The following is a 25,148-nucleotide window of genomic DNA, read 5'->3' on the forward strand; positions in this document are numbered from 1 at the left end:
GCTCTTGGTTTGATGTTGGGTTTTTGTTCCATCTTTTCCAGGTATGCAGTGCTATTCAGAATCAGGATTTTACTGTGATTGAAGACTATTGCACTGGCCTCAAAGCCCTGCTCTATCTGAGCAGCATTGAAGAGCTGCAAGACTGGGATGGGCAGAGTCCAGCCACTGTGAAGCACCAGAAAGGGAAACCAGTTCCACGTATTGCTGAGCTCTTGGGAAAGGTATGTGCTCACCTCTCCAATGTTATCCTTGAGAATTCTGCTTCAGCGTGTTGCTATTTCAGACCTTGTTTGCCTTCCCACATTCTCAGTAACAGAGGAAATACAGTACCTGCAGAAGTGATTTTTGCAGTAGAATCATTCTGGAGCAGGCTTGATTACAGCTATATGATGGGTCTGTGAGTTACCTTTTTATAAAACCAAGATAACACAAGGTCATATAAAAGGAAAAGATTGAAGTTTGTAGTGTAAAGTGCCTCCAAATTCATGCTTACTGTGGTGATGACTGGCATTCTTTCTAGTGGGAGACTGGAGATTTCTTTATTTTTTAACAAGCTCTGGAAATTATAGCATTACCTTTCTATTTGCAAGACAATCAAATCACTGAAGTCCTGAATAATATGATGAAGTTTTTAAAATTAAAATCTAATCAGTATCTTTTGTAACTGCTTCTGCTATGTGGCTAAACCTGGGCTCAAAAGGTTAGATCCTAACTTTCTCACTAACAGTTATTTTCTGAGAAATATACACTACATTTACATTTTGTATAATACAGTGATTTTAGCAACTCTTTTCTAAAACAACATTCAGCATTTCGCCTTTTTGTTTCCTTTGTGTTATTCTAAATAGGCAACCATTGTCAGAAGACATTTCTTGATTCCTGAAAGAGGGGAGGAAAAAAAAATTATCATTCTTAGTCTTTTCAGCTTGTCACTACATCAATAATTAACTTTAAAAAAAAGAGAGGCAGTATAAAAAGATTCTTTAAGGAAGCATTTAATAATTCAAATGACTCTTAACTTGAAACAGGTCACATGAAAAAGAATGGAAAACAAAAACCCTGGGTACTGTGTCTTGGATAAAACTCAGCAAGAATAAGAGAAACATCTTAAAACTGGATGGTGAAAAATGGGAAATATCACTGTCCCTCTCCTAGCAGACAGCCAAAAATAAAGCCTTCTTGAAAAATAATGTGTATGATTGCAGGTCCGATGATGAAAAAAGAAGAGAGGGAAAGAAATAAAATCTTACAATGTGGGTTCCAGGAAAATATCATGATGAATGACTCCATGAGTGGCAATCAAACAGAAAGGCTGTGACATTAATATTTATAATATTATAATTAGCAAGACAGTGCCTAAGCAGCATTGTTAGTGTAACTAATCATATTATCATACACTGAGTCTGCAGTATGTAGACAGTGAGTGTTCTTGCCTTTATCAATGACTATCAATATCCTCAGGTTGTTTATAACTTAAAAAATTTTTTTTCACAAATGACATTATACTCATTCAATGTAAATATCTCAAGGAAATTGTTTCTGACATTGTAGATTATAACCATGTATAAAAGCATTGTCTCAAATTTGGGAGGTTGCCATGTGAGCCAAAATGAAAGTAGCAGCATTATACTGTAACATTTTGTCTTTAAAGCACTTTCACACTCATTTCAAAACTTAACGTATTCAAAAGAGGATGGATAATGATAGGGACATGTGTGTCAATGACATAAATGGAAATTGATTTTCTTTGAATCTAGATTCAGACTTAATTTTGGTAAGTCCAGCCTTCATCAGCATAAGTGTAATTTCCAGCATTATCAATTGTTAAAAAAATTTGCCTATGTGATTATAATAATGATTCATTTCTCAACGCTGAGCTGAGGAGCAAGCAGATGGTCTAGTAATAGGTTTATGTTCCTAGATTGTCCAATGTGGGCTGACGTGACTAAAACAATAGGTGAATATCCCCTTTAGGTTAATTTCCCCAATAGTGAATCAAAATGCTCTGATCCGGAATACAGGTGACTTCCTATTTGTTCATTCTTATTGTTTCTGGTGTGTGGTGTGTGTGTACACAGGTGCACGCATGTGTGTGTCTTCCAAAGCAACTCATATATTCATTTGTTAGCTAAAGAGTGGCTTGATTCTCTTATACTTTATAGCATGAAGATGAGAGAAGGGGCACCTCACTAGATATAGCTGACTTCTTTAGACAGGAAAATTTGTTTGGAAAGTACATTTTTTACTCTACTTCATCTTTCACAAATAGCTGATCTTTGTCTTTTTGTGCTTACAAATCTATGAGTTATGCATGTGAGAAATGTAGATTCCTGAGCACACTCATGCATCCTGATATGGTGAATAGAGATTCATCCAGGAATCTGCATTGTCACACGTCAATCCAATAAAGGGCTGCGAGGATCTGCATTGCCAAAAAGGAAAAAAGAAATGGAAAAAAAAAAAAGAATAGCAGTACAAAAGTCAGAAATGAGAAGTTAGCTAGGAGCAGGCACAAACATCTCTTGATAGAGAAAGCTAGGAGTGAATAATTTTGAGCTAGAAGAGAAATAAAATAGAAAGGGCAAGAGCAGAAATCTAATACTTGATTCTGAATGGCCAAAGAAGCAAGACATCTAGTCAGTAACCTACATATAGGACAAGAGTCGAAAGTTACAGATAAGACTGCTGGGTTAATGTGCAGCTCCATTACTTACTAGCTAGGCAATTTGTGTAGGTTACTTAACCTCTCTAAACCTGTTTCCAAAGCTTCAAAATGAAGATAACCACAATACAGGGCCACAATCCTTAAAAACTTAAGTTCTGAAATTAAATATTTTTACATTACTTATTTAGCAGAAAACCTAACCTGAACTGATGTGAGGCAATTTATAATCTGTGTTTATTCTTCTTAGAGAACATTTAAATCTTTATTGCAGAGAGACGAATATGTTTGATTCCAGGTTGCTGGCCAATACTCTGTTGGGAGGAGAGGTGGGAGTATTTGATAAACTGGAAAATACAGACCATTTTACTTTTTCAATATCCAAAATACAACATGTGGCTCCAGGAGTTTTAAACAAGTGCTTACAAAAGTACCTAGATGATAATATAACTGCAAATACACATTAATCCAGAAATTCTTCTTTAGAATTGGAGGTAAAATATATTTTTTAGTGAAGGAAAAGAAAATATTACTGTTGGGCATCTTTAAGTGTGGGAAAGAATAATCATGTCAAGATTGTTTGCTGTGGAAGACATGAAAGAAATTGAATATTTGAATAGCAAACTTTGCAATAAGAAAAGAATGGAAAGAAATCTCTCATGGTTGTGTGCTGGGGAATAGTGTAGGACCCCTAAGCAAGACTGCTGAGAGCCTTGGAATGGAAACAGCAGAATCCAAACTTGCTGATGATGGCTGGGCATCTGTACACATTTTCACATGCTGTTTCTGGCATCTGGAGCAGCTGTCCAATTCACTGAGGAAAAATTCTTCTCTTCAAGTTATTCCCTGCCCTCTACACCAAAATTGATTTTCTCCTACTTTGCCTGAACCTCAGTTGCAACAGGTATCACATAGCAATTAAATTTTTACTTGGCTGTTTATGTTGCTGCAGAGTGTCACTTGTCTTACCCATCTTTCTATCCCAGTCAGGGCTTAATAAATATTGGTCAAATAGGTGAGTAAATGAATAAATGAATGTTATAAGAAAATAGCATGGTAGTAGCATTTAGAGTTAATAGTCCCTTCACTATTAGCCATTAGTTCTTTCACTGCATCTGAAATGAAAAGAATGTAAAAAGAAAGAACATTTGAACTTGAAGTTCCATTTTGTGTATGAATCTAATTTAGTAAAATCAGAGGGTAAGAAACCTGAATAGAAAGGGGGAGGTAGGCAGGTGAATAATGTTTATGCTTCCTTGATATAGCAAAGTGTGCGTAGACTATGAGCCTCTTGAGAGCCCAGAACACATTTTTCGTCCCAGAGCCTAGCACAGTGTAGGCAGGATCAACAGCATGGTAGCTGAATTGCTGTGTGAATATGATGATCAATCTCTAATTTATCTTAATATTTGCCTTCAGTTGCACTTCCTTTGTGAAGAAATCTATGACTGCTTTCCTTTCTCTCTAGAAAAGTTACATCACTTCTTTCTCTGTTCTCCTATAGTCCTTTATTCATATAACTTGTATTGTTAGTATTAGTCTTTAAGTTGTCTACCTGTCCAGTGCTGCAGCTCATTATGAGCATTTTAAGACCAGAGATCATGTCTTATTTATACTTTAGCTTCAAGCACATAGAACAATGCTACATGTTTATAGAATTAAATTGCACAAAGTGTTTGTGGTGTTCTTATTTAGGCGAAAAAAAAAAAGAAAGCCAATTTTTAATTAAAATTCCAGCCAGGCACTTTCAGGAATAGCAGTCATTTTAGAAGAAAACAGTAAGTATGCCAAATTACTTTCAGTAGGTACTAAAACATGATGAAATACACATCAGTGATATTAATAAGTCAACATAATCTCTCCTCATTAAAAGGCCTTTCTTAGGTTAAAACAAGAAATGCTTTTATGGAACTTATATAGTAACTCTGAAAATAAGGCTTTGTTTTGATGGTAAAAACTAAAATTATATGCATAAGACCAGATGCATCATTCTTATTTATTTTAAAATGAAAAAGGACACAGTGTCATAAAACTACTTTATATGGTTATGGTGACTTTAATTTCTTTTTTTTTTTTAGTTGTAGATAGACATGATAACTTTTTTTCACTTATTTTCATGTGGTGCTGAAGATCGAATCCAGTGCCTCACATGTGCTAGGCAAATGCTCTACCACTGAGCTACAACCCGAGCCCCATGGTTGTGGTAATTTTATATATTTATGTATAACTATCAAGCAAGTTTGCCAGTGTAGAGAACAAAGTATTCAAAAGGAATGTTCAAAGTCAACAGTATGACCATTGTAAAAGGCCTAATAGCAGCCTTATTAGAAGAACAGAGTATTTCCTATTTACAGCCTGAATGTTTCTAAATACTGGGAGAGTGTTTCTGTGGTATAGTGCCTTTCTAGCCTGTGCAAGCCCTGGGTACCATCCTCTATTAATTAGGGTTCTCTAGAGGAACAGAATCAATAGGAAGCGTAATTATAAAAAGGGGATCTCTCAGGTTGGCTTACGTGACCAGAAGCTGGATAGTCCACAATGGCCTTCTGCAAGCTGGAGAGCTGGAAGAACCAGTAACGGCACAGTCCAAGAGACTGAAGTCCCAGAATAAGGGGGATCAATGGTGCTACCCTAGTCTGAGACAGACAGCTTCTGGAGAATCACTGACAGGGTCCACTTTGGAATAGTCAAGTCGCAAAAGTCCAGTCCAGTATCCTCAGAGGATCGCAGCAGCAATCTAGAACCCAGTCAAGGAGAATCGAGCTTGCTGCTGCTTCCTTATTCTTCAAATTTTTATTCCATCCAAGCTATCATCCTATTAGATGGTGCTGCTGACACTTAAGGAGGGTCTCCATTTAGTTGGCTACCCCACTTGCCAATCCTTCCTAGATACACCCTCACTGACACACCCATAAACCTCTTCTTAATCCTTGGCATCTTTCTTATTCCAATCAAGTTGACAATTCAAATTAACCATACACATCCCCAGAGCTGCAAAAGAGAAAAGGAAAAAAAGAAGAAGAAAGGAAAATTTAGTGCTATCTGCATTATTTACTTTACAAATTAGGCAAAACTTACATAAAAAAATATACAGATCTTAAATGAACCATTTAATGAGTTTTGATAAATGTTCATGCCATGAAACCCTGTCAAGGTGTAGAAGATTGCACCTCAGGAGATACCCCAATTGTCATTTGTCCCCTACCACCACCAGCAGTAAGCAGCATCTAGTTTCTATCAACATAGATTATTTTCTTCATGTTTTTTAATGTTATTCAAATAGAGTATGTCTTTTGTGACATCTTGCACTCAACACAATGTTCCAGAAATTTCTCATATTGTTATTCATCTTATTAGTTCATTTCTTTTTATTTATAAATGTACTATGATATGTTTACTCATTCAAAATGGAATTTGATCTGTTTCTACTATTTTGTTAGTGAAAATATATTTTATATGCATTCTTACATAATTCTTTTTGTGGCTGCATATTTCTATTTATCTTGGATAACACCTAGGAATGTAATTTCTTGGATGTAAAATAGATAGAAAAATTTTACAAAAAACTTCCAAACTGATTTCCAAAATAATTTACCATTTTTACATTCTTATCAGATGTGGGTGTGTGTTTAGTTCTTCCACATTCCAACCAACATTTGATATTCTCAGTCTTTTAAATTTTAGCCATTCTAGTACATGTATATGGATAGCTCATTAAGATTTTAATTTTCACCTCATTGATAATGAGATTTAACACTTTACATCTGTATTGACTCTTCATATATCTTCCTCTTTCAGGTATCTGTTCAGATCTTTTTCTGCTTTTTAATTGTTCTTATTTGAAATTTAGGGCTTCTTAATGTGTTTGGGTATAAGTCCATACATCAGAAAAAGCACTTGATAAAATCTAACATCCATTCATAATAACCCTAAGTGGTCCATTAATAGAAGGGAACTTCCTCAATCTGTAAAAATGCTATAGTTGGTATGTATCATCCTTAAAGTTAAAACAATAAATTATTTTCTCTTAAGATCAAGAATTGACCAAGAATTTCCACTCTAATCTCTTCTGTTTATTATAGCAGAGGTCCTGACCAAATGCAACAACATAAAGAGTAATAAATGAAATCTCGGTTTGAAAGGAAGGATTTAAACTCTCTTCATTTGCAGATGGTAAGATTGTGTACATACAAAATCCTAAAGAACTGTGAAAACACAATCAAGATTATAAGTAAAGCTGGCAAAATTTCATGATACAAAACAATATACAGAATCAAGTACATTTCTATGGAGTAACTGAAACAATAGACAGTGGAAATTAAATTTTAAAATGCCATTTACTACAGCAGCTAAAATCCCCAAAATACTTTGGAACAAATTAAAATATATGCAATATCTGTATACTGAAAACTACAAGGATTGATGAGTAAAAATTAAAGAAGACTTAAATCATTGGTGAGCTGTGTGAAGATGTCAGTTCTTTCCAAATTTATATATATATATATCATGATCACAATCAAAATTTCAACATGGATTTTTATAAAAGTTGACAATCTGATTTTAAAATTTACATTTGAACTTGAGGAGCTAGGTTTGCAAAAACAAAACAACAAAAAACCTTGAAATAGAAGAACAAAGAAGATTTGTCCTATATTTCTTCAAGATTTTCTATAAATCTACAGTTATCGAGCAAGTGTGTTTTGGTGTCAAGATAGACAAATAGATCAATGGAACAGATAGAAGTACAGAAATAGACACATACTTGTACACTCAATTGATTTTTCACAAAGGTACAAAAACAATACAATGGAGAAAGGAAAGTTCTTTCAACAAATGGTACTTGAATTAAAAGAGTCATATTTTCAAACATGAACCTCATGCCTACCTAACATAGGACAAAAAGTAATTTTAAAGATATACATAAAAGATAAATTAAGACTCATTTTTAGAGCAAATTTAGCTTCACAGAAAGAGTTAGCACAAGGAATATACCCCATGCCTCCACACTATACATTTTTAAAAGAAAAACATAAGTAAATGTCTTCATGACCTCAGGGCAAGGAGAAATTTATTGGACTGGATACAAAAAGCAATAACCAGACAAGAAAAAAAATTGATAAATTATGCTTCATCATGGTTAACTTCTGCTCATCAAAAGACAGAAAACAAAAACTCAAGTCACAGAGCAGGAGAAAATATCCATAACATTTGTATCTCACAAAGAACATGGGTTCAAAACAAATGTATGTAATACTTCTAAAATATGTCCTGAAGTAATTTGAAATAATTTAATCTTATCAACTAGTATTGTATGTGGAATCTTAGAATGAGAAATTTATTTTGAGGTATAGTATGGCTAGGCTCTTGCAATATACCCCCATGTGCAATAACTTTTCTTTCCTCTTTCTCTAATAGCTATTTTCAGAGTTAACCCATTAAAGGGAGAATAGAGGGAGGTGAAAGCTATTTTCCTTCAAGTTCACTTTATGGCTCTGTTGTCCTTATCCAGTTATCTTCTCCCATTGCATCTTTGTCCCTGCAGTTATTCTCACCGGGACTGCCAGATGGTCACATTGTGATGTTAGAAAAGTTCCAAATGACATTTACATTTCTCTCTGTTATTTGGGTAATGATTGAAATAGAAAACATTATTACTGACCTGACATCACTTTCTATGACTATAGCCAGACTAAATGAGGCTAAATATTTTAATTGCTTTAGTTTTTTTTTAGAGGAGAAGGAAGGAAGGAAGGGAGGGAGGGAGGAAGGAAGGAAGGAAGGAAGGAAGGAAGGAAGGAAGGAAGGAAGGAAGGAAGGAAAAATGCACCAGTGTCTCAAAGTTCAAAGTTTCCAAAATTACTGGATCAGTGTGTACTGCAGATTTCAGGGGGACATAGTCTAGATTCCTAAATATTATCAGGTAGTTTGATTCATATCTAAGATGCTGGATAATCAAGTGTCCTATAAGAAAAGAACAAAATAACAGACACCTATTTTATAAATGGAGAATATTTCTGCTTAGAGACAAAAAATGTTGGATAGGTTTAAATACCCACTTTTGTAGCTCTGAGCTTCTGATGATCTTATCAGTTGCAGTGATCCCAGAGAGAAGTCACTGTGGTGTAGTGAAATGAGTACTACAGCAGAGAGCACAGTTCTGGGTTCAAATTTAGTCACAGTGTCTTGTTATTGGATGAACTTGGGCCAGTTATATGTATCCCCAGTTTCTCCATTTCCGTAAAGGCAAATTGACAATAATATCTATTCCACAAATACTTTGTGAATATTGGAAATAATCTACATAAAGTGTCCAGCATATAGTAGACAACCAATATATGAATTTGTGTGAACATACTTTATATACAGAGATATGAAAAACTGTGCTCTATATGTATAATAAGAATTATAATATATTCCACTGTCATATATTTAAAAAATAAAATCAATTAAATATTTTTAAAATGTGATACACACAAACACACAATGGAATATTACTCAGCAATAAAAGAGAATAAAATTTTAAAAAATGAAAAGAGATAAATATAGATCTGTAACTATAGGATAACACTGATATGTGATATAGCCTTGTCCAAAATATATGGATAATATTGGGGTAAATATAAACATTTGAGCAGTACTTGAATTGATTTCTTCTACCTTTTGTGTGGAATTTCCACATAATACTTATATACCATTTTTATAAGTTCTCTTAACCTTCTATTATAACATGATTTTACTAGCATAGTTTTGTTTGATATGGCCAAAAGCTAGCAGCTAGCATCTTTGTCCTTTGAAGCATCCCTTTCACCTAAAATTTCTAAATAATTCAGAAGGATTCACTTTACAAGTAAAATGGAAGAGAAAATCAGTTAATTTTAGGTTTGAGCAGTAAATTTTCATGAGTGGTCCATCATTGTTCCTAGAGTAGGCAGAAAGGAAGCACCTACTACTGTTGACAAAGTAGAAGTAATAATATCTGAATTTAACATGAATTGTTAGAAGAGGTACTGGTAGGAATCCCTCACATTATGGGAAGAGGTAGTTTTGCATTGCTTATAACCAGAATTTTTTGTAAGTCCTATAAGCCTTCCCAGCGTGGTTCCTCCCACCCCAGGGGTAGGTTGGTTCATTTCACAGGGCAACTCTAATCAGTCAGTAGTGCCTGCCAGGAACCCTGTGTCGAGGATGCTTGTGATGCCAAGCCAAGCCCAGAAGAAGCGTGTGATCACTTGTCAATGCCTGCGTGGGCACGGACATAGGATGAGATGTTGCAGAACATAACTTTCTACTTCTGAGTCTGATCTGGAGCAATGACAGGTCAGCTGGTCTGGGGAATGGGGCAGCAATGTGATTTTAAATTTGCTGTCACTATTGTTGCCTTGTTGCAGTCCACCATTGCACACCTGAAATGGGATGCAAGTCACCAGTATTTTCATTGGTTTACCATTCTCCCATCCATTTCTTTCCTTGGTCCAAGATGCATACAAGGAAATATGATTCCTCATTTCTCCTTACCACATAAAATTGATATCTAATTACCAAGCACAAATGTAATTATTTCCTTTGTCACATTCATAAAAGTAAGTGGTTAAGTATAATTCCTCATACTTCATCAAATATAACTACTTTAATCAGAATGCACCTTATTAATATTAATTATATACTTAAAACTTGGGTAAAAGTGCTTTTCATCTTCAACACAACTTACCCACATTAATTCTGATGTTACTTTTAAACCATGAAAAAATTAGGATTTTTATCATCATGGGTAGAGATGGAGAATCTTAAAAGGTATAATTACTATAAGCATGTAAATTAAAATTGGAGTTCAATTCTAACCTTGAACTTATTCCCTACACTCCTTTCTAAAAATGGACACGACAAAACAATTAGCATTGTTTCTAATCATGATTTTATGGAATAATGCAAAATATTTCTGTAATTCTGAGCTATGTCCCTGAGACTCTTCCTGAGAAAAGCGTGAATTTGTTATATCTCCAGTTGAGCCCATCTGCCCACTTGAATAAAGGGAATGTTAGATTAAAGATACAATTTTCTGGTGATTATAGAAGTCAAAGGAATCATTTTGATAATGTAAAGAGTCAACAGAAATGTTAATTATATTGAGCTTTATGCCAGTGTCTAAATCTAAGATTTGAGAACAAAATTAAAAGTTTGCCAATTCAAATAAAAATGGGGGATTTAATTTATGGAAATTTTAAAGAGAAACAATTATTAGACTTATTTTTTAGGCTCAAAATGATATGGATCATAAATGCTGTCAAACAGCTTTACTGGAACTCCAGAATCTTTGAAAGGATATGCCAAGATACCTTCGGAGTCACTGAATGATTGTCTATCTCACACTTTAAATATTCAGATGAAATATCTATTCCCTTTTCCTTAGAAACCTGATTACTCTATTTGGTTACCCATATTGATTAGTTAAACACCTAATTCCTAAATGCCTACCCTGTTTTCTGCTGTATCATCTTGGGAATCAGTCTCATTAGTACCTCGAATCTATACCCTATAACAGTTCTGGGCTTCTCAGTGACAAGTGACCCTCTAGAAATGTGTCAGAGGAGGTGTGCCTACAGCCTGCATAGGGGATGTGACTGATGCTGCACAGAGCAGCCTTTGATTTGCAGGTGCAGGCACTGTGTGTGAAGTTGCCTCCTAAACTGAAAGTGCCCTGGAGCCTTCCTGCCCAGCCCTCACGCTTCCATGGCCACTCTGCTGTGGACTCTTTCCAGCAAACAAAGACCATTCCTTTTGAAGATTTGTTGCCTTACATCTTTAAAGTGTTTCATTTGTATTTTCTGCTTATCAGTTTTATCCCATTTTATCCAAAACTATAAAACCATTTCTAGGTTCCCTACTGTTGGTTATTTCCTTCATATGCCCAGTTCAAATGAGTGGTAGAATGTCACTCATCATTTCATGGTTATCAACCTGGTCATCTTTCAAGCCCTAGATGTTACTACATCTGTCTTACCATTTAATGTAGGTCCCAAATGAAAACAACTTTTGTAAATGTATGGAATTTGTGATAAACCAATCATCCTACAAAAATAAAATGATTCTAGGACTACTGCATGCAATTTCCTTGGGGTGCAGGATAAGCCTGCCTTGTTATACAACTCTGTTCATACCTTTGGTGTTTCTGGTCTGCCACANNATCTAGTTTATGTTAATTAAGATAAGCTGTGTGGAATGTATATATACATTCCACACAGCTTATCTTAATTAACATAAACTAGATACAGCAGTCAACCAATAAGAAATCTCCACACTTAATGGCTCGCAAACCACTCCCTCTGGCGAAATGCCAGGCGCCATCTTGACTTGTTTACAGACCCTAACAGTGGTCCATGTCGCTAGTGCTCACTAACATTTCCTGCTTTTCGACCCACTCCGGTTCTATAAGAGAAGTTAGCCTCTTTGCCTCTTGGATGTTCCATATGGTAAGTGACTTGTTTAACTGATGAAATGTGAGCAGCATGGCATGAGACTCTTCAGGCAAAGTACTTAAGAGCTAGCACCCAGTTCGCCATGCTTTCTTCCTTTTTCATAGAAAACAAGTCTCACGTTGAAATGATGGCAACCTTAAATGAATGTCCTACATCACTGAGACACCACATTCTGGAGAGACATGAACTTCCTTAAGTCACTGAGATTTCAGGGTTAATTATTATCACAGTACAATGAGCTTGTGAGGGTTAGCATAGAATTCCAGGCAACTTGGAAGTGTTGCCAAAAGGCTGAATAGTTCTTTAACCCTCTGAAAAATTGTAAAATGGAAGAGCTCATCTTTAGTGTCTTTTGTTCCCTTTCTTCACTTCTTCCACCTGCTGGTAGCTAGTGTCACAATGCAGCTTCCTATTATATCATTCCACCTGTGGTCTGATTTCTTGGCAAAGTTGTCAAAGCTACCAGAGAGCCTTTCTTTCAATATCATAAAGCTAAAATGTTTATTTCCCCATTGTGCCTATACTATGATCTGAGTGTTTGTCTCCACCACCACCCCAAATTCATATGTCAAACTTCTAATCCCCAAAGGGGTGCTATTTGGAGGTGTGACCTTTAGAAGGAAATTGTTCATAAATGGATTAGTGCCCTTATGAAAGAGACTCTAGGGAGACACCAGGCCATCCTGTGAAGACACAGTAAGAAGGTGCCTCACCTGATAGCAAATTTCCTAGAATCTTGATTTCGAACTTCCCAGCCTCTAACATGGTGACAAATAAATGTTTTTGTTAGTGATATTTTGTTGTAGAGTCAAGACAGACTGGTCAACAGCTGGCCTAACCCAACTGAGGAAGCAAAGCATAGTGTGTGCCTCACTCACAGCTGGTTGGCAGTGAGCCTTAGGCAACCTAAAACCTTTGTTTTATCCCCTGTTTCCTGATCCATAAACTCGGGATTATGTGTCTCACAGGATTGTTGAGATAAATAAAGAAGAGAGACTGAATTTCTCCTTTTTTTCACCACAGGTTCAAATAAATGTGTCCTCTACTGGTATCTCCTTCCTTACTTGCTTTTCTGTCTTCAACCAATCTATCCACTTCAACTGCCAAAATTACCAAAACTACTCTTGCTAAAGTTATCATTCAGAAATCACCAAATCCAGTAGACATCTCCCAGTCTTTATTTCATTATATCTATGTTCAACAACTGACCACCCCTGCATACCTGAAATTTCTTCTTTGAAATTTAAGCAATCTTTTCTCCTGGTTTTTCATTTTTTTCTAAGCAAACAATTATTAGAACCTACTATGTCAGGCATTATTAATATTAGTATAATATAAAGTGCCCTTAAAAGGATCTCAGACTAGACAACTAAAGAGCCATTTATTATATAGTATAACTATTGAAATGATATAAATATGCACATAATATCAAGCATGAAGGAAATTTTGAGAATGTTTTCCAGAGTAGTAGGAGTGGGAAGAATACCCCAGGATGAGGCAGAAAACATTGCAAAAGTCTGGAGATAACAGCATCAGTGTGTGAGAAGAAAACCTTCTTGAAGTTAACTTTTTTAAGACACTCCCCCACAGCCACAAGTTTTTGTCCTTTAACTACCCCTGTCCCCCCATCCTGTCCATGACTCACAAATGACTTCATATGTTCATCTGACCCATGAAGCCAATTTTACACTTTTTTTGTTATCTTCCATATCTGTGCTTTCACCAAAGACCTCCCTCTGGACCCTACACACCCATATATTCAGCTTTCTGGTGGACTTTGTCACCCAATAGCCCAGATCAGTGCTCTTTCTGCAACCTAGGAATAAAACAACAGTAGTGATTATCCCTGACAATTATATAAGCACTTTATAATTTACAAAGCACTTTGGCATACATTATCTCACCAGCTGCTTCCTTAATGTAATAGCAGCAGTGGGCAAAAAACCGTGTCACTGCCGACAGCTCTTCTCTGACCTTGGTCTCCCAGCCCCACCTACTGAAAACATGAGAGCAGCTGGATGAGAGCTGATTAAAGGCTGGAAGCTGACCTTGTGTGGGTACCAGGGAGTGTGACAGCAGCAGTTGCCACCTCCACCTTCTCCATCTCCATTGGGGCAATAGAGCAAGCCAGAGGTTTCAAGGCAGACTGTGGGAGGCTGTGCATAGCAGCAAGGATTCTCACGGTCTGCCTAAGCCAGGGCTGAGGGTGGCAGGCATCAGCTTGTGGGAGGTTAAAGCACTTACCCACTCTCCCCCCACTTTTCTGATTTCTCATTTCTTCCATGCATTAACCATCATTTTGAAAGTTTCAATGGGTTAATTAAATTCTTCTAGTGTTGATGCTAAGAAAGCTGAAACATTTTCAACTGAGATTGACACTACTCAAGACATAGGCTTCACTGATGTTTGTTCAGTAACACTCCAATATGTCACAGGATTGCTGAGAGAACATCTGAGAGCTATAATGAGCTAAAAGTCAAGTACAGGGGAAAATGTGTTCCAGACTGCTGCAGATGTTCTCCAATCAAATCATATTTCTGTGAAATGCCATATAGAATATTCAGCTGTTGAAAGATGCAACATGAAAGGACAGTTCAATTGATTTGCACTGTGTTTAAAAATTTTATTTAGCCTAAATCATATGGAATGGGACTTTTCTTCACTTTTGAATCAATTAATAAGAGATGCATTTGATTCTAATGAGCTTCAAGGATGATCTACCTGGGCTAAAAGGAATGCATTAACTTATTTAGATAGAAGTGAAGACCTACAGAAGGTGGCAGTTGTTAGGGAAACAAAGTGGAATTGAAGGACAGATGTTCTTATCCCTGTAGAACCAGAATGGGGTAGGCCCCTGTTGAATTATTTCACCAAGATTCTGAAAATTTTATCTGTGATCTATGTTGCTAGTGTTCATGCCACCCATCCTAGGAACTCAAAAGAAAGTTTAGCAGAGAGAGGTCAAGGAAACTAATGTTAGGTGCATCTTTTATCATCACTAATGTGTATCCTATCACACAGGTATCCTTACACATCATTGTGGTTTTGGTGTCCTTGCTTTGTATAGGAATAACATTCTCTTAAATAGAGGGCTACACTGGGTAAGATCTAACAACCTGCTTAAGAGAAAAGAGAGAGAGAAATGCTTAGGTGAGATTATAAAGTGCAACAATACCACCATGAGATATTACTTCACACCTATTGGGAAGAAAACAAATTTAAAAGACTGACAACACCAAATGCTGGCAAGGATATAGAGCAACTGCAGTTCTCATACTTGGCTAAGGATGTATAAAATGGTGCAGCTATTTTGAAAAACTCTTCATCAATTTCTTGTAAGACCCAACACTTCGACTCCTACGTATTTATTCAAGAGAAATAAAAAATAAAAGCACACGTTAATAAAGTTTTAAGATAGAAGAATCTCAAAACATGTTAAGGGAAAGAAGTTAGACACAAAATAAAACTTACTAATCTCATTAAGTGTAGATTTAAGAAATAAAGAAACAAATATATATTATTAGAAATAAGAACAGTGTTAAGTAAGGTTTAACCAGAAGGAAGTACAAGACAATTTCCAGGAATGATGTTTTTATTCTCTACCTTGATTGTGGAGATAGCTTCATAGAGATAGATATATTTTGTCTAAACTTAGCTCTAACTCTTTGCTCACAATGTGTACACTTTGCTGTGTGTATAAATATGTATAGATCCATTCAGTTACATTTGTTTAAGAAAAGCAGACAACACATTCTCAAAGAAACTGGAGAATATTATCAAATATCTGATAATATTTTCAGGATTAAAATAAGATGTATCATGTAAGAAATTTACTAAAAGACATTTTTTATGTCCAAATTACTTTTAATTAGGTCACCTTTAGGGACTAAGAACCTTATGAAGTTAACCACTGGAAAAAGAGTAACTGGTACCTAGATAAAAAAGTTGGCTGGAAACCAGCTTAAAGAAAATGGATGGCTGGGGGCATAAACAAATGCGTTTTTCTCTGCCCGCTTGCCAGCAGCTAGGTGTGGAATCAGAATACTTTAGGCCTTTCGCATCAGGGAGGCTGGCTAGGGCTTAGAAATCTAGAAGGGACACATCTGGCTCTTGAGGAGTGGTGTAGGCAGAGGATGTGCCATCACAATTCAAATGCGAAACTGCTTCTTCAAGATAGAAAATTTGATTAGGTCCTTTGGTAGGCCTTGAACTTTCTTTGCTTTGTAGGATAAGCTGGTGCCTGCAGCCTCTGTTAACAAAAGCTGGCCTTGCCTCAGGCCAAAGCTTCCAGAAGAGAACCTTAAATTGATTGCAGATATGGAGGGTTACATGCAGGGCTGGGCTCTTTTGCCCTGGCTTCCTACCCACCCTTGCACAAACAAACCCAGTGGGAAATTTGTCTGGAAATTTTCAACTGAATATGTTTCTAATGTATTAATATATGCATTGACATTTTGTCTTGTAATAGTATTATTAATGGATAATAAAATTATAACATTTATAGAACTCAGACAAAACACTTGAGGTTGAATTTCCATTCATTCCAGGTACATTCTGTGCATTTTGTACAACACTACAAATTTTAAAGCATCAAAAACTATATTTTGATTCTGGTATTTCTCTATGCAAGTCTCTGCTTTTGTACTTTCTATTGTATAAGATGGATCACCTAGAAAATTATGATTAAAAACAAGTATCACACATCTTTTCTTAACTCACAGAGTTTTTGTGACAGATCTGATTTTTGTTACTAATTAGAAATCATTTTTACATATCTTTGCCTAGATCAGAAGCCTTGAATTTTGATTTTAATCATTTGAATATGCATCTATTCAGTCAGAAAATATTGAGTATTTGTTATATGCAGGGCTGTGGAAGATAGGTAAGATGGAGTAATAAAAAAATAATTCCATAATTATAGGACAGTCGATTGCAAAAAGACAAAATAGTATTAATAAACTCTTTAAATGTTCCACATATATAATCATATGTACACATACACATACTTAGATATAGATGTTATAGATTCTTCCCCAGAAGATAAAAAGGTTTGGCTATGTCAAAGTAGAAGCAAGATGTAACCCCAATTCTGTTTATTGCAAAAACTAAGCCTTTAACCACTTAACTACATCTTCTCTCAAATAACTGCTATTATGGTATCAGAGTTATAGAAGCAGAAAGAAACGTGTGCACCTCAACAGGGAGTATTAGAGGCATTTGAGATGGGACAAATGAACTAAGTCCTAAGGGATGAGAGCAGTGTAAACTTTATGTAAATGTCCTAATTAATTCCATTCTATAGGCTATGGCTTTAAGTAATCATTTGTGAAGATAGCTACATTTTAAAACTTATACTTCAAAAACACTTTTAAATCTGGTAGATAATTAATTCCATCCCCGGATAAAACCTAGTCTTTATTCTTAGTTTGTGCTTTTGGGTGCCATTGTCTTTTAGCATAAATCCCATCAAATCTTTGTGAGTTTTACTTCCCCATTTCCTTCATCTGGGAGAAGATTCTATTAGCTACCCTGGCACCTTCCATTAAAGTCTACAACTTCCAACTGCCAGGAAGGGATAATGAAGTGATAAATTTAATTTGCTACCAAAATATGTAAGGCAGAGATATCTAAGTGAATTTATAGTATTAGCTATGTCTTTCCTTTTAGCATTAACAAAAGTTTTATGGCCGGTTATCAAAATCCATGTGACAAAAACAAATTCTATGAATTTCCATATACAGAAACACCTCATCAAATTATGTGTTTCACTCTTTCTCTTAGTATTTCTAGGTCATCAGAACTTTATAGAATCGACTTCAAGTATTTTATTACATGAAGGATAACAAAAAATAATTAACTAGCCAAAGAATCATTATTTACTATAATAAATAAACAGCATATATAATAAACATTATACACATATATTTTGCAACTTCCAGAATAAGTAAATACACACACACACACACACACACACATACATAATCTGAATCTTCTCCTACCCTAGCTGGAGACCAGACCATAGAGGCTATGAAGAAAGATAACAGCATCATTTGTATGACTTAGATTTTGAATGTTCCCCAAAGTCTCTTGTAGTGAAGGTTTGGTCTCTAGTGCAGTGATGTTCAGAGCTGGGGCTTTTGGAGAGTGATTATATCATTATGGCTCTGACCTCATTAGTGGTTTAAGCTTTTTTGATGCATTAATAATTTTAATGGACGACTGGGAAGTGGTAGAAATTGTAGGTAGGTGGGGCTCAGCTGAAAGAAGTCACTGGGTACACGTTCTTTAGAACTATATCTTGTCCCTGGCCCCTTTCTGTCCCCACCCCCTCCTTCTGGTTACCATGTCCTGAGATGCTTTCCTCCATCATGCCCTTCTGCAATGATATCATACTTCACCTCAGGCCCAGAGCAATGGAGCCAGTCGACCATGAACTAAAACCTCTGAAACCATGAGCCAAAATAAATCTGTCATCCTTTAAGCTGTTTTTCTCAGGTATTTGTCATGGTTATGAAAAGCTGAATACTACAATCATGTACATGGTCACAATAGAGTACTTTAAATTCTGGGTGACACAAAATAAACTTTCACCTTGATCTTCTAACCCTTTGTGCCGTGGTCATAAACATAATGATTTCTTCCACTTAACAACATCCTTACACCTTCTGGAGACACTAACTTCCCCAGTTCAAAGATTCCTTTGTCTTAATGAGCATTATTTTACAGGGTCTTGTCATCCCATGTCTTGGCGTCATGATCAATCTTGTTATTGTAGGAGGTCCAAGGATGCCTTTAAATTGCACCCACAGAAAGTAGCCAGGCGAAGTTCTACTTCTACTATTCAAAGATATATGTATTTATCTTGTAAAACAGACAAAAACATTATACTCAGTTCATGAGTATAAGGTTATTTGCCCAAGGAAAAGTAGAATTAGTAGTCATGATAGTAAGAATAAAAAATAAGCCTTGCAATGACTGTTATTTAACATTATTGTGAGAGCTTTTTATGTTTTCTGTTTAATTCTTACAACAATTCATATAAGGTATAAGTCATTATTCTCCTTTTCCTAATGAAGAAGACTAAGGTCCCATGCTAGAAAGAGCAGAGGCAGAATTCTATCTCATTCTGGTTTGTTCTATGAGCTCAGAAAACCTGGATACTTGCCTAGTGGGCTTTATTGCCTGTACGTGTGTTCCTCTACAGAGAGAATTGTTGTTTCTAATGCTTAGAGTTTAATTCTATGATGACAGCAGAACCAGATTCAATTAATTCTTGAGCAAGATTGGTGAACTTTCCACCTCCCTCTCAGTGACCTGTGACAGTCATTTGTACCAAGAATAATATGACACTTGTTCCTGGATACTCAGTGGACTCAGGATAAATCATTGTTTTTGTAGGGATGTGCCCTTCTTTCCTCGGGCCTTTTACTACTGGTACCAAGTTGTTTTGCCAGTCCTGCCCACAGGGGAGATCCTCACCATGGACTCTCTGTTTATTGGCAAAGCTCGTGGACCCATCTCTTCTCCCTTCAGTTCTCTGTCTCTTTATGTTGAATAATACTTGTGTTAGCTCTTCTACAATAAATGCAGTTTGGGTTATGACTTCGTGCACTTATTTCTATGTATATATTTCCCCACCAATTGCCTTAATGAATCTAGTCCTTCTGGCCTGCTAATTTATGTCTTTGAAAGTGTTCAAGATAAAGAGAGCTCAAGAGGAAAGAAAAAGAGACAGCTTTTAGACAAAGGGGAGAGACCTGGTCTTGTGCTGCAGGGGCTTCCTGTGGACGCTTTGGGCTCCCCAGTGTTGGGTCTCCCTTCAGCAGTGCATGGATGCCTGACTGGATGCTTGGCCAGTGTTGGGGACTTTCTCTTAAATCACCTCAATTTCATATAAAATCAGCATTCAAGTCAGGAATTGGGTATTTCAATGAAGTTTAGACTCTTTTTTGCTAAGCAACTTCCTGTAGGCTTTTCATGCCCATTGCTATCCAGGCTACCAGGTAATGACTGATTTTGACTTAATGGCAGGAAAACTCCTAGATAACAACAGCCAATGCAGTAGATGTTTTCATTACAACAGCACATAAAGCTTTTATTTCTGCAGCACTTTCTCTCAAGCACTGTGAGATATATAGGAGATATATATATATATATATATATGAATATTCTACAAATGGAGTCTGAAAGTTCTCCAGACCAGTGTGTGGGTGCTTTCCCCTACCTTTATGAGGCTCACAGTCTTCCCATATCCATGCCTGCAGATTTCTCCCTGGAAGTACCCTGGAAGATGCCTGACCTTATACTCTTTTACCAGAGAAAATTTTCCAGAAAAAAAATGATTTATTTATCCACACCTTGTTCCGTATGAAGTGTTACAAGGTGTGACCTGCCAGGGCTGATGTGGGACAAGATGCAGCAGTGGTGGGAGTTGAGGCAGAAGAAGAAGAACTCTAAGGTTGTCTTTGATTTTCACAGTGTAATGAGTGTATAAAGTCAAACAGCAGTTCATGGCAGAAAATCAGTGTGCACACAAGAGTCATGCAACTGGTTGCCACCAGAGAGTATTTCTGAAGGTTTCATTTATTATGCTAAATTTGTATAGAATGCGAATTGAACAACATACCTGATTCAGTAATGATTAAGTGCTACAATTTGAGAATAGAATCCATTAGAAGAGTAAAATGTAGTAGTATTTCAAAAATTATCAAAAAAAAACTGATCATTACTACCAACATCTGTATGAGTATCCTTATACTAAGTGCATTTTCTCTCAAATGTTTTGTCTTGGGGGGAAAAAATGGATGCTTCTCCTAGAACAAAAATCTAAGGAAGATGCTAAGTGTAGCCATTTTGAGTTAGAGAGCAAAGTGTAAATTATGGATGACATTGATCTCATCAGTAAATATTGACTTTTGAGAACTACCTGATAAAAATGTTAGTTATTAAATCCCTGAGGAAAGTAAATGCAAAATTGTTAAATGTTGTTGGGTGAAACAGATTTGGCAGAACTACTCAACTCCTGCTTTGTTTGCATTTTCTCCATGTCAACCAGGAAAAGGCAGAACAAAGATCGTTAAATGACAATAAAGCCCTATCTTATGTGCAAGTATTGCCAAGCAGTACTTGATCACTTTAATTTAAACTCTCTAGGTCCAGACAAATTACATCTCAGGAAACTGCGAGAGCTTGAAGATAGGATCCAAATACAACAACTGGTCACCTCTGAGTAACCAACATGCATGGGGAGGTGCTAAGTCCCAACATTCACTGGTTGTACCAAAAGGCAAAGACATGAATTCTGAAAATTTCTTAATGGTAAAGTTCAATTTGAACATCTAGAAAATATAAAAGCTCATTCATTGGTTTAAAAAAAATCTAAATGGGAAAATGAAGCCAGTGTTTCTTTGGAAGTAGGTTTTATCTAAAACAAGGTTTCTGGCTATGGGTGAAAATTTTATTAGATCAATATGTCAAATGAACATAATTTCCTCTTTTGATGTGTTTCTAGGAAATAGATAACAATTTTTAAACATTCACCTAGTTCATATTAAATACCATGAACTGAGCCAAGTGCTTTACTTCAGTTGCCTTCTTTAACTCAAGAGCAAATTGAGAAGTCTTTCTGATATCCTACTTTCCAGAGCTGAAAATGAAAGCAAGAATTTGAAAGCATGAAACAGGAAACCGGAGTCCAAACCAGAACCATTTTCTATCCTCTCAAGAGGAAAGAACCCATGGCAACAAGGCAGACTTAGCTTTCTAGGAGGCATTTGACAGATCACTGAGGTGGCCTGATAAACACTGTGGAGAAGATTTTTATCTGGATCACAGAGCTAGATAGATACTAGGTAAACCTCATAACATTCATATATCTGTAAGAAATGCTTGTTGTTTGGAAATGTCACACTTACACAAATATTTTATATTCTCATAGCCCCTAATATTTACATTTATAATCTACAAATATGTGACTGAAAGAAAATTTGGGGCCTTACCATGTAATGTATTCAATGATATGGCCTCTAAATTTGAAAACTTGAATACTTTATTGGAATATGATATTTTGTTAATGTAAAGTATTTATGAATAATAAATGAGAGTAGTGGACTTCTGAAAGAAATATCTGGAAGTTTTCCAGAGACTAATAACGAAGAACTATAAACTTATAAATTTTAGGCACAATTAATTTAAAATATAAAATAGTTATTCAAGACTATAATATACCTTTATGTTATAATAAGCCCTACTTTACTAAACAAATTATTAGTATAAACACATTTCAAGAAACTGTTTAACCTACTTAAGATAATTAACAGCTTTCAAGTATGCTATCAAAATTCATATGAAAACCAACAATAAATGGGCTGTTTTCAATGAGTGTTTGTTAGCATGTCTTTCCAGTGGATGTATCTGAAAAATGTGTTTCCTTTTCAATAATCTATAATTCAGACTTTTCACCAATTCAGAAGAACTCTTCACATAATTCATCCAAATTAGTGTGCTTCTACAGCAGAATTTTATAGAATATAGAAAGTACCATATTCTCTGTGGATACAATTTGATCTCAGTTATGTAGTCATTGTCTCATTCTATCTGCTTCTACCAGGAATCTTTCATTAGTTGCTTACTGATCTTACTCTAGAGACTCAAAGTAATTATGTCCAAGAACTGTACAGTGTCAAGAAGTAGTAACTTACAGGAAATGGAGTGATATGTTCGTTAATTTTTAAATCTTGTACCAGAACACCATGTAAATCTAGGGAGTATATTAATATGAGAAAGATATTTCACAAAAGTGCATGTTGTGTTTTTTCTATTGCCAAAATGATTTTAACTGTTAATATGCACTAACACTTAAAAAATATAAACTTTCCATGAGACATCTTGTAAAAAAGGGGGAAAAAAAAGACAACAAAATTTTCCATCAGAAAAACTTAAAATATGTATCTGTTTCTGAGAGGCTCATCTAAAGCCTAATTCTATATTATTATAAATATAAAGCTTTGCTGCCAAAATTATTCCTATTTTTAATTTATTACTAAGATGCTCTCTGAAGTAATTTAAAAACTAGTAGTTATAAAAACTATTGAAAATAATATAAAGAAAATGTCTAAACTCCTCAAATAATATGGCACTTAGATAATACTCCTTTATCAAATTCTGCTTCTCTAAATTTGAAATTTCTAATACTGGTCTATTTGGCAAATTTGGGGATTCTTGCTTATGTTTTTGGAAATTCATAACACAAAATATAATTCATAGCACATAAAAGAGTTTGAGCCTCTGAATTGAGAGAAGGGAAAATTTGGAAGAAGTAGGTAATGGATACAATCAGATGCCAAGGACTATAGGGACAATAAAGATAAACCATCAATCTTCTTAAGAAAACCCTATGAGGAAATTAAATTTTCCCCATTAGGAAGCCTTAGTTTTTAACTTGCCATTTTTTCTTAAGAATCCCAATTCTGTAAATCAGGAACGGGCAAAATATCACCAGATTGTCCTCTCAACTGTTTCTAAAAAAGGGAGTTACCGTTTGATTAATAGTGTTGCTTCCAAAATTCATGCTAACATTTATTCACTGATGCGTCTGCATTAAAAGATGTGATGTTTAGGCACTGATTAAGTTGTGAATAGCATAAAGATTCTTATAAAGGGGCTTGATATTGAAAGGAGCTGTCTCCTTCTTCTGTCCCTTCCACCATGCCAGGACACAGAGTCTGTCCCCTTGGGAGGATGTCAGCATCAAGATGCCATCTTGGAAGTGGTGAAAGGCCCTCACCAGACACCAAACCTGCTAGCACCTTAATCTTGGACTTCTTATCCTCCATAAATGTGACAAATAAGTTTCCAATGGTTTGTAAATTACCCAATCTCTGATGTTCGCTTTAGCAGAACAAATGGACTAAGAGGGTCATCCCATTAGCTTTTGATTTTATTCATAGGAACCACTTTATAGACTTGAGTAGTAGATTTGTTTTTCTTTCCATTTGGAAAAATTGCCTTATACAAGATTTAGGCTTCATGTTGAATTAAAAATGATGATGGAGAATGCTTCTTTATATCTTTGTTGGGACTGACTTAGAAATACCCACAGCTTCCTCACAGATTTAGGTGGTTTCAAAAAGTGAGAGTTCTTTAAAAAGTTTCTTAATTTATTGGAACAGGGATATTGTTACTTCTTTTATCTGTATTAACATGTTAAAATAATGTTTCATAGTTTTTGTATAATTCACAGGTAATATTCTATAAGAGGTTCCAACATTAAAATGAAAATATTCAAAGGTAGTGGCATATATAGTTGGACTGTTTGGAATATTTCCTGCAGCTGTATAGAAAAGAGCTTTATTTAAGGAAACATTCTGGAAGAAATTAATTGATATGAGCCAGAAGCTTTTCAGTTAATTTAATCACTAATCTGTGGCTGTTTGTAATTAGATGAGATACAGAAGCAAGCCTTTCTGCCTTCAAACCAGCCAGTTCAAGATATGAACATAAGATGGAATTTAGACCATTCAATGCTGAAATGTCTGCTTAAAAATAAACAGGCTTTGCTTGGGCTAGGGAGGAGGGAGAAATTAGCCAAGTTTTAAACACAATAATTCACTTTTTTTTTTAAAGGCATTTTGCCAAGTTAACCAAGACTATCCTAAAGCTATTTGAAAAATTAACTTGAGAACAAACAGTGACTAGGCCTGAATTTGTTTCCAAGATTTATAAAGAACTGGACTTTCAAAAAATAATGAATAAAAGCAGCAATTGAAGTAAGAAGTAAGGCTTTTATTTATATATCACATTTATGAATCCCAGAGGTGGTAAAGTGTCTTGTAGATGAAGTAAATAATTTGGGTGGTACCTTCCTGCTCCCTATTGACTGATTCTGTGTACAAGGTTGGCATGCTGTCTTTGAGATTCAGATATTCAAAATAAGTGGCAGTAAAAGAAACTTCAAGTAGCAATGAAACTGTAATTGATTTTAAACCCTAGGACTAGAAAAGGCTTGATGGGTG

The 25,148-nt window shown here is 35.5% G+C and overlaps 1 protein-coding gene across 1 annotated transcript in view; it reads left to right on the forward strand.

Moving 5' to 3' along the window:
• The window catches only part of Dpyd (dihydropyrimidine dehydrogenase), a 761,982-nt gene that overhangs the window by 669,303 nt on the left and 67,531 nt on the right, over positions 1–25,148 (forward strand). Inside the window, exon 19 of the mRNA XM_048814504.1 lies at positions 42–221. Coding sequence (XP_048670461.1) covers positions 42–221 — 180 coding nt within the window. The remainder of the gene's footprint in view (positions 1–41; positions 222–25,148) is intronic.

This window comes from Marmota marmota, unplaced genomic scaffold (assembly GCF_001458135.2).
Source record: "Marmota marmota marmota unplaced genomic scaffold, marMar, whole genome shotgun sequence".
In the NCBI taxonomy this organism is placed as follows: domain Eukaryota; kingdom Metazoa; phylum Chordata; class Mammalia; order Rodentia; family Sciuridae; genus Marmota; species Marmota marmota.